Below are 10,389 nucleotides of genomic sequence, written 5' to 3'. Positions count from 1 at the left end.
TTGTATATTGTATGTATATATATATATATATATATATATATATATATATATATATATATATATATATGCCCACTTGTATTTATTGTAACTTGCTGCTTCATGTTAAGCCATTTTGATTTAGATAAAAATGTGATTCTGCATGTACAAGGCTCTTTAAGAATAGTGGCATTTCATTACTATAGTTAAAAGTGTTTCAGACAGCAGACCAATGCTTAAAATGTCGTCTTTGGCTCGGTCCCTTGGTAGAAACGTCCGTCAGCCCTCAGCTGACAGGGGAAATGACAGGGGAAATGATGGGCTTGGTCATTTTCACAGATGGTTGAATGTGTTTCAGCCCCTTCATGCTCGCAGAAGCCGCGTGTTTGCGTGCTGGGCTGGAGATGTTTCTGTGCTGGTTTCTGGTGTAGATGCTCTATCTGACTGGCATGTGAATCTGTGTACCACCTGCAGTAACCAGGAGGATTACCAGCTGGTACGGAAGCTCGGGAGGGGCAAATACAGCGAGGTCTTCGAGGCCATCAGCATCAACAACAATGAGAAGGTGGTGGTCAAAATCCTCAAGGTGAGAGATTGTATTCAGTGTGCAATCAAAGGCCTTTGTCATCTGCCTATTTAGGGCTACAGGGCTGAAATATTGTGGTTTTTCTGAAATATAATGTAGATGTCCCTCCTCTTAATATTCTCACTAGCAATAGCAGATTCTGTTTTTGAGGTAAACGAAAGGCTGTTTTTAAACAGAGACAAGCCTTTTGAAATGCCTACTTCAACTTACCACAGTGTTTGTTAAGCCATGTCATGAGGTTTTTACTGTTTTTTTAAAGGGATAGTTCACCCAAAAATGAAAATGTTGTCATCAATTTCTCACCCTCATGTCGTTTCAAACCCGTTTAAGTTTCTTTCTTATGTTGAACATAAAAGAAGATATTTTGAACAACGCTGGTAATCCAACAGTTGATGGTCCCCATTGACTTCCATAGTATTTATTTCCCTACTATGTAAGTCAATGGGGACCAACAATTGTTTGCTTCTTCAAAATTCTTCAGAATATCTTCTTTTGAACACAAAATGATGACAAAATTTCATTTTTGGGTGAACTATTCCTTTAATGTTGACTAGGTTTTATATTGTTACATCATTAATTTCTAAAATAGCCTGTCAAGAAAAAGAAGATCAAGAGAGAGATCAAGATCCTGGAGAACTTGCGAGGAGGAACCAACATCATTCAGCTAATGGACACAGTAAAGGACCCTGTGGTACGTTCTCCATTTCTCCTCCTCCATTAGTGAAACTTGTTCAATCAGGGTGCATAGTTTGTCCCAGGAGGACTTTGATTTTCTGTCTCTGAAGATTGTGGGTGGACAGCATTTGAGACACATTGCTTTTTCTAGCTTGCAGGTGCAAATTTGGGTTTAGGCTGGAATTAGTTGTTATGTCTCTTATGTCTTAAGTTCTTATGTCTCAAATTTGTCATGGAAATTACATTGAGAAATATCAGATTGGAAATGTCACAGATTTACCGTACAAACATAAGCAACCGGTAATAGAGTGATTGCAAAGGATTATCTGGACACAAATGAGATCATATGAAAATAACTGCGAAGCATAGTGATGATTATTTGAACAGCAAATTAGATTTTGCATCTGAATAATGAGTTGCAGCCAGTCGTGATGCTTTTGTAGTCCATGTGCTCTTTTATTCCTGATTGTGATCACAATGACTGCTTGATGGTGTCTGTTAATGCTTACTATTGTTGATTGAAGGACTTCCTTTTTTCTGATTGTTCATCTCGTTTTTGTCTGTTTTTTGCGGTTTCTCCCCAATCATTCTGCAGTCTCGAACACCTGCGCTTGTCTTTGAATGCATCAATAACACAGACTTTAAGGTATTTTCTAATTAAGGTTATCGATCTGTCTATCTATCTATCTATCTATCTATCTGTCTGTCTGTCTGTCTGTCTGTCTGTCTATCTATCTATCTGTCTATCTGTCTGTCTATCTGTCTGTCTGTCTGTTGTCTGTCTATCTATATATCTTTTCTGTCTTTAATTTGTCTGTTTATCAATCTGTCTGTCTGTCTATATATCTATCTGTTGTTGTTTGTCTGTATCAATTTGTCTATCAATCTATCTGTCTATCTATATATCTGTGTGTCTTGTCTATCTGTCATTTGTCCATCTATATATCTGTCTGTTGTTTATCTATCTATCTATCTATCTATCTATCTATCTATCTATCTATCTATCTGTCTATCTGTCTGTCTGTCTATTTAAGGTAATGAATAATTAACTGATGGTCATTTCAATATTTAATAGGAGACTATTTAACGGGTTTTTTCACCCAAAAATGAAAATTCTGTCATTAATTACTCACCCTTGTGATGTTCGAAACCCGTAAGACCTTCATTCATCTTCGGAACACAATTTAAGATGTTTTTGATGAAATATGAGGGCTCTCTGACCCTCCCATAGACAGCAAGGTAACTACCACGTTCAAGGTCCAGAAAAGTACCAAGATGATCGACAAAGTAGTCCGTGTGACATCAGTGGTTCAACTGTAAAGTTACGAAGCTACGAGAATACTTTTTTTGCGCAAAGAAAACAAAAATAACAACTTAATTCCACATTTTCGTCTCTACTGCATAACTTGTGGACGCGCGTTCACGACAGTATCATGACGCGAGCGTGCCGGATCTGGGTCAGCGCCGCCACACGCTCAAGTCATGATACTGTACTGAATAAAGTCGTTGTTTTTGTTTTCTTTGCGCAATATCTTAATTTGTGTTCCGAAGATGAACAAAGGTCTTGCGGGTTTGGAACAACACGAGGGTGAGTAATTAATGACAGAATTTAAATTTTTGGGTGAACTAACCCTTTAAGGCGATCAGTTATTTTTCAAAAAACATTTTGCTGTCTCCTGGCTAATCAGAATCCAAGCAATGGTGTAATAATTAAAATGATCTGAAATGTTTAAGTTGCATTTTAATTTAAATCCTTCAAATCTAATATCTTTTGTTTCCTTTCTGTTTAGGAGCTGTATCAAAAGCTAACAGATTACGATATACGTTTTTACATGTATGAACTACTAAAGGTAAACTCACAAGTGTGCTTCACTGGCTTGTTTTGGAGTCTTGTATGCATTGCTAAGGTTTTTTTTTTTTTAAACACGGGCAGGCTCTGGACTACTGCCACAGTATGGGGATCATGCACCGCGATGTCAAACCCCACAATGTTATGATCGACCACCAGTTAAGGAAGGTAATGAATTTTTTTTTTTTTTACTTCATCTTGAACTGCATTCAAGACATTCAGAATGCAAATGTTCCCTCTGTCATGTAGTTACTGGCTTTATACACCAGCAGGGGGCATCAGGGTGCCATTTTCTTTTAGCAAACAAGGTGGTTTTTTTAGATGTTGATTTGTGTGTTTGATGCAGCTGAGATTGATAGACTGGGGTCTCGCTGAGTTCTATCACCCTGCACAAGAGTACAATGTCAGAGTGGCTTCACGCTATTTCAAGGGTCCAGAATTGTTGGTGGACTACCAGGTAAAATCCTCTTTATGAATCACACAGAATAATTAATAATTCCTTGATTTTATGACAGCACAAACACTTTCTCTTATGTAACTTATCATTCCTCAGATTTTTGTCAGGAACTTATTCATCCAGTTACAGATCAGTTTAAGTACCCAAAAATATGTATCTGCTTCACCATCTCGATCTATTGAGTTGCTCAACGTCATTGTTTATATTGAAAGTCTTATCTTCAGATCAGAAATCTTCCTGACACTGTTGTCACATGAAAGACAACAATAAAAACTGTCAGTAACAGTCAGATTAGCATGAAATAAACAACAGTGATGGTAATTAGAGCATCACTCACGCACACGTCCTTAAATGTATCACGTTTGATGTTAGACCGAATAAAATTCCGTAAAAAATTTTGAATATCACATAGTGCTGTTTTCTTTTTAGGTTGTCTATGGTTATTGGGTTAAATGTGTGTTGTATTGTGTTTACAGATGTATGATTACAGTCTGGACATGTGGAGTCTCGGCTGCATGCTGGCCAGTATGATCTTTCAGAAAGAGCCTTTCTTTCATGGCCAAGACAACTACGATCAGGTAAGTAATATTAATATCTTTTACATCAGGAATAGATCATGCAGTTTTATAAATATAATGAAAATCAATATTAAGCATTTATCGCTACTAGCTAAACGCTTTGTCTTAAGCATGTGACCATGATTTCATTTGATTTCCTCGTTCTCCAGTTGGTGCGGATCGCAAAAGTTCTCGGGACGGATGAGTTATTTGGCTACCTGCGCAAATACCACATTGAACTGGATCCACGATTCAAAGACCTGCTTGGCCAGTGAGTACCAGCAGAGGATGTCATAGAGGCATTTCAGAAATTTAAATGGATTTTTAAACTATTTTTAACATACAGTAATAACAACAACAAGACAAGAATAGAAAGCAAATGTATATCATTTGTTATATATTGTATTTATTATATTATATTATTTGCAAATAAAATACCAATTATGTATTTAAAAAATATATATTTATTTATTATTATTAGCTTATTCCAAGGATTTCCACTGAGTTCAGTAACCTGTATCATTAATAATATCTGGCCAAACATGTGGTCAGTACATGGATATTGAAATGCGAAGCAACGTTCTTATAGTTAACTAAAACTATTAAAAAAACGTTATTTATTTGAAATAAAAGAAAAGTTAACTGAAATAAAATGAAAAATATTTAAAAACGTAAATTTATTTTTTTCAGATAGCTGCCAAGGCAACCTTTCTCATTTTCATTTAGTTACATGATTTTTCACTTGATGTTACTAAATAACTCAAATATACAAAAACTGAAATAAAAATAATAAAAACTATATAGACATAGTTAAAAAAAAAAAAAAGACTAAATAAATAAAAAAACAATTCAAATTTTTTATAAAAATTTTAATAGTATATCAATGATACTAAAATGACACTCGTACAAAGTACCAAGTACCAACTGATTTAATACCAATACTGACAATCTGCTACTATGCAAGTTTGTCCAGTTATTAAAACTCACCTGCTGTATCCCACAGGCAGACACGCAAGCGCTGGGAACAGTTTATGCAGACGGAGAACCAGCATTTGGTGAGTCCAGAGGCTCTGGACCTTCTCGACAAGCTGCTACGCTACGACCATCAGCAGAGACTGACCGCCACCGAGGCCATGGAGCACCCTTATTTCTGTGAGTTAGCTTACCTCACTGCTGACAGCGTATATAGACAAAACAAGCAGTCGAAAAATCCTGAAACACATCATTTGTGTCTTTAGATCCCGTGGTGAAGGAGCAGTCTCACACTAATACAGATGGCACCATAGTGTCAAGTGGAACCAACACACCCCGATGAGAGCAGGTCTCAAGATTTAATTAGTGTTTTTATTTATTTATTATTTATTGGTTCAGTCAATATTTAATGGTACATGCTTATTGTTTGAATTTAGATTAACAAAAGTTTTTTTTTTAAACATTACCAATTTAATAAAGCTGACAAATGTAATCTTTAGAAACTCAAATATCTATTTTCATACTGTACGTCAGTGTTATTTTTATTATTATTTATATACTATTTTGGTATTTATTCATATTTTAAATTACCTTTTATTTGTATATTTTCAATTTTCATTTTGGTTTAATTTTATTATGTGCTTATTCATTTTTAATATTTTGATTTAGCTTTCATTTGTTTTTATTTCAGTTTTAGTCATTTTAATATTCAACTGATTTTTCTGAAATATTTTATTAATTTTTTCAATTAACGAAAATTATTTTTTGTAGTTTTGGTTAACATTAACAACACTGCTGTAGCATTTCAAATATTCATTGTAGTATTTTTTTTATTATTTTTCACATAGAAATATTGGTATTAACCAGATAGTTTTTTTTTTTTTATCTTTGAATGTATAAAATTAATTAATTATGAATTACACAGAATCCACAGTTCTGTTTTTTGTTTTTGTGAAGCATTTTATATTGTCTGTAATTCAAACTTGTCTTTTTTGTTGTTGTTGTTGTTGTTTTTCAGGACCCGGAAAAGGAAGGCGTTTGTTACCTCAATTTTTTATCCCTTGTGTCTGAAACCTCTTCAAGTGTACAGTGAAAGTTGGCTCTAAGCAGCACCTGTTACACCTCGTCTCTCAGACACACACACATGCACACTCGCATACACTCACACCAACACAGACATTTCAGCTTTCCTGTGTCTGTCAAGGTTGGTCTGCCCTTCTATAACAGGTCTGTTCCTCTAGCTTGAAGATTTCAAAGCTTTTCCTCCCAAGTTTTAGATGAAAGGAATATATCCTCGACTCCACCCCCAAGTACACTGGCCCCTCCCACCTTCAACTAGGCATGGAGAATGAGACCAGAATGAACCCCGCCCCCTCTCTCCTTATTGGTCTGTGTGTCCGTCTGTTCAATATTCAGACCTTGGCGCAGCCTCCACATACTGTAGTAATAAAGTGGCATGGTGGACCTTTATTTCTTTGCTCTAGGTAGATTGATTACTATATTAATGAAAATAAATGATTTTTATTTAGATTTATGTGCCTTGTTATTGTCTGTTAATTTGCGGGTTGAAATGTGTGCCTACTTGTGGTGTTTGCAATTGCTGTTTCTCATACTTAAAGGGATAGTCTTTCCTAAAATTAAAATTGTACTCATTCACTCACCTTCATGTCGTTCCAAACCCGTATAACTTTTTTTTTTTCTTCTTTGCAAAACAAAAAAATACATTTTGGAGAATGTTGGAGTCCAAACAACATTGGAGCCCATTGACTGTTGAACCACTGATGTCACATGGACTATTTTAATGATATCTTTACTACCTTTCTGGGCCTTGAACGTGTCAGTTGCGTTGCTGTCTATGCAGGCTCAGAAAACTCTGGGATTTCATCAAAAATATCTTTATTTGTGTTCCGAAGATGAACAAAGGTCTTCTGGGTTTGGAATGACACAAGGGTGAGAAATCAATGAGAAAATTTTCACATTTTCCCTTCAAGGTTAGGTAATTGAACAACCCGCTAAAAATTAAAACATACTGTTGGCGAAAACAACAAGAAATTACCAAATCTAGCAAGAATATTGTTTCGATTGACCCAAAACCAAAAAACACATTTTTGTATTAGATTAATCAGATATATACATAACTTGAACATAATATTACAACTTTTAAATTCTTGTGAAAATGACACGATTGTTATACGCATGAATTTGAAGTTATGTGAATACATTCTTTCCATAGCAATGTACTAAAACAACGTTAAATGATGCAGCATTGTATTACAGTAGTGTACTAATTAGCTATATTATAAGATATCACATGTTGGTCTTAAATGTCCTTTATATAATGTTTAAATATTTGGTTTAATTTTTAACTTGTTTTTGTTGAATGGAATATTTTAGTCAAAAGAGTAAATCTGTCTCAAATGACCATTGTATTCCTTACAGTGCAAATGAGTAAAAACAACAAAAAATCAATTCGATATCTACTTTTAAAATGTTAATTATACAGAATTTTCAGTTGCACAGTGAAATGTGATGCAAAACATGGTTTTGTTAAGTTTGTCAAACAAAATCCTCATTTTCTTTAGTTCATTGTTGACCATGGAGTGTGAGACCAGGTTTGTGGTTCATGTTGTGTGCAATATGATCTCTTCATCTCTGATGTTAAGCAATATTTGGGCTATGCGATATGTTTCCTTTTGCCAGCCAGGTTAATTAATTGGCTCTGGCTCCCATGCTCCTCTGCGTCATCATAGCAGCTCTTTTGTAGAGATGTTGTTGCCCTTACAATAAGGGCTACCTCATAATAAAGATGTGAATAATTTTTTCTTCAGAGAGTTTAAACAATTTTATAGACTCAAAACTCCCAAAAGACTTTGCCTTTGTAAAACACAACAGAAAGGATTGTTCCGTTTTTACCAAGACAAGTTTTACATGGCAGTCTTTGGTGTGAGCGACTCAACACACGTGAGGCAGTGGACTAATGGCGCTTTGGGAGGCGTCTCAATAGCGGCCCTTTGTGACACCAAGGGCTCAAGTGTCCATTGCTGGCTCATTAGATGACGCGATTTCTCCAAGTCCTCCTTGATTTGTGCAGTCCACATTGCTCCGGCCTACCTCCACAGGTAACTGTTCACCTGTGTTTATAGTTCTTTTTTTAACCCTCTTCTCAATTTCAGTGTTAAACCGAGAGACTCATCATTATTCATGTCCAGGCCTTGTGTGGTTACTTCTGCCCTCAGTGGCCCTGACTTTGACCAACAGCTCCTCATGCGTGACACCGACATGAATATTTCCGAGTGAATCTCATATCAGATTGAGGCCTGAGAGAATGTATGTCAAGCACAAACCTCACAGGACTTCAAATACATATGCTTTTATATAAAAATGATGAATATTTCAAGCCCAAAAACCTGCAGAGCCATTTGGTTTGGTTTTGGTTGACCAAAGTGAAATGAAAATGAGGTTTAGAGACATTACCTGTCTCATCATGACCTTTATGTTTTAACATTTGATGAAGTGACTTCAGTAATGACCTTATGTAACTTCTGCCACACCCGATGGTCATACTTGGAGGTGAAAGGAACCCTGGGTCGATTTGGCTAACTTAAACCACATCCAGCAATTACACTGATGAATGGGAGTATGGTTGGGTAAACAAACTCCAAAAGGTCACTTGAAGGGATATTTCACCCAAAAATGAAAATTCTGTCATTAATTACTCACCCCCATGTCGTTCCAAACCCATAAGATATTTGTTCATCTTTGGAACACAAATTCAGATATGAAATCTGAGAGCTTTCTGACCCTGCATAGACGGCAACATAATTACTATGTCCATGGCCCAGGAAGCCAGTAAGGACATTGTTACAATAGTCCATTTGACATCAGTGGTTCAACCACAATTTTATGAACCACTGACGTCACATGGACTATTTTAACAATGTCCTTACTGCCTATTTACCTAAATATCTTAATTTGTTCCAAAGATGAACAAAGGTCTTATGGGTTTGGAAAGACATGAGGGTGAGTAATTAATGACAGAATTTTTATTTTTGGGTGAACTATCCCTTTAAAGGGATAGTTCATCCAAAAATTACAATTCTGACAATTTATTCACCCTCATGATGTTGCGAACCTATATGTCTATTCTTCTGCAAACACAAAAGAAGAACTTGTGAGGTCCACACAATTAAAGTCAATGAGGTCCAAAAACATTTAGAAAAATATCTTCTTTTGTGTTCCACAAAAAGAACGACAATCATACAGTTTTGGAATGACATGAGGGTGAGCTTTTGGGGTTAGCTATCCCTTTAAAGGAAATAAGAGAAGCCATTTTGAGAAAATAAGGGACTGTTGGTGCCAACCAACATGGAGGAGATTCCTATTTCATTGTAGTGTGAGGATGGAATTGGAAAGAACTGAAAAATGCCAGAAACATTGTCTTGACAGAAGCTGTCCAAACATACTTTTAGTCTGCTGACTACATTCTTACAAGATGACTCATTGATAGTATATCTAGCTTGAACAAACAGAAGGATTGATTACCCAGAATGATTGAGAAACACAATCATCTGACTGATGATTCATCACCAGACCTCTTTCCTAGAGTATAGCTGCACTATCAAACATTAAGGTTATTAAGCTGACAATTGCATTAAAAATGTTTGTTGACTGGTCTATCATTAGTCTCATGAAACCAGACATGTGATTATTGACATATTTTGTGGTTTGCTTGAAAGCTTATTCTGGCTAGGTACCATCTGCTTAGACAGGAAGACATCATCTAACTGACATGCAAGTCATGCAACCAACCACAGTTTGTTTTTTGAAGCAGGGAAATCTGAAATCACTGATGTCATAATAACAGACAGGCATGCTGTTGAGAAAACAGAATGGTAGCACAATTAGCATTAGCAAAGCAAGTCTCCCTAAAATAAGAAAAGATTATTTGAAATTGTATGAACTGATACAAATTAGCCACCAATTCGCAACAATGTAAAAGTGTTACGTATTAAAACAAAATCTGTATATCTCTTAAGTGAAAGTGATGTGACATGTGGCCAAGTATGGTGACCCATACTTGGAATTAGTGCTCTGCATTTAACCCATCCTAAGTGCACACACACAGCAGTGAACACACACACACCGTGAACACACACCCGGAGCAGTGGGCAGCCATTTATGCTGCGGCGCCCGGGGAGCAGTTGGGGGTTTGGTGCCTTGCTCAAGGGCACCTCAGTCGTGGTATTGAAGGTGGGAGAGAGCGCCGTACATTCACTCCCCCCACCTACAATCCCTGCCGGTACGAGACTCGAACCCA

At 36.2% G+C, this 10,389-nt stretch overlaps 1 protein-coding gene across 1 annotated transcript in view; it reads left to right on the top strand.

Moving 5' to 3' along the window:
• LOC107654166 (casein kinase II subunit alpha'-like) overlaps window positions 1–6,589 on the top strand; it is a 9,776-nt gene extending 3,187 nt beyond the window's left edge. Inside the window, exons 2-12 of the mRNA XM_016441135.1 lie at window positions 451–562; window positions 1,152–1,253; window positions 1,833–1,883; window positions 3,028–3,087; window positions 3,171–3,254; window positions 3,433–3,543; window positions 4,020–4,121; window positions 4,271–4,371; window positions 5,104–5,252; window positions 5,339–5,421; window positions 6,091–6,589. Coding sequence (XP_016296621.1) covers window positions 451–562; window positions 1,152–1,253; window positions 1,833–1,883; window positions 3,028–3,087; window positions 3,171–3,254; window positions 3,433–3,543; window positions 4,020–4,121; window positions 4,271–4,371; window positions 5,104–5,252; window positions 5,339–5,415 — 949 coding nt within the window. The 3' untranslated portion in view covers window positions 5,416–5,421; window positions 6,091–6,589. The remainder of the gene's footprint in view (window positions 1–450; window positions 563–1,151; window positions 1,254–1,832; window positions 1,884–3,027; window positions 3,088–3,170; window positions 3,255–3,432; window positions 3,544–4,019; window positions 4,122–4,270; window positions 4,372–5,103; window positions 5,253–5,338; window positions 5,422–6,090) is intronic.
• The last annotated feature ends 3,800 nt before the right edge of the window (window positions 6,590–10,389 follow it).

The sequence above is a fragment of the Sinocyclocheilus anshuiensis genome, unplaced genomic scaffold (assembly GCF_001515605.1).
Source record: "Sinocyclocheilus anshuiensis isolate Anshui unplaced genomic scaffold, SAMN03320099.WGS_v1.1 scaffold115, whole genome shotgun sequence".
NCBI classification, from domain to species: domain Eukaryota; kingdom Metazoa; phylum Chordata; class Actinopteri; order Cypriniformes; family Cyprinidae; genus Sinocyclocheilus; species Sinocyclocheilus anshuiensis.
Note: the sequence above shows the minus strand (reverse complement) of the source record. Positions and strands in the feature narration are given on the sequence as shown.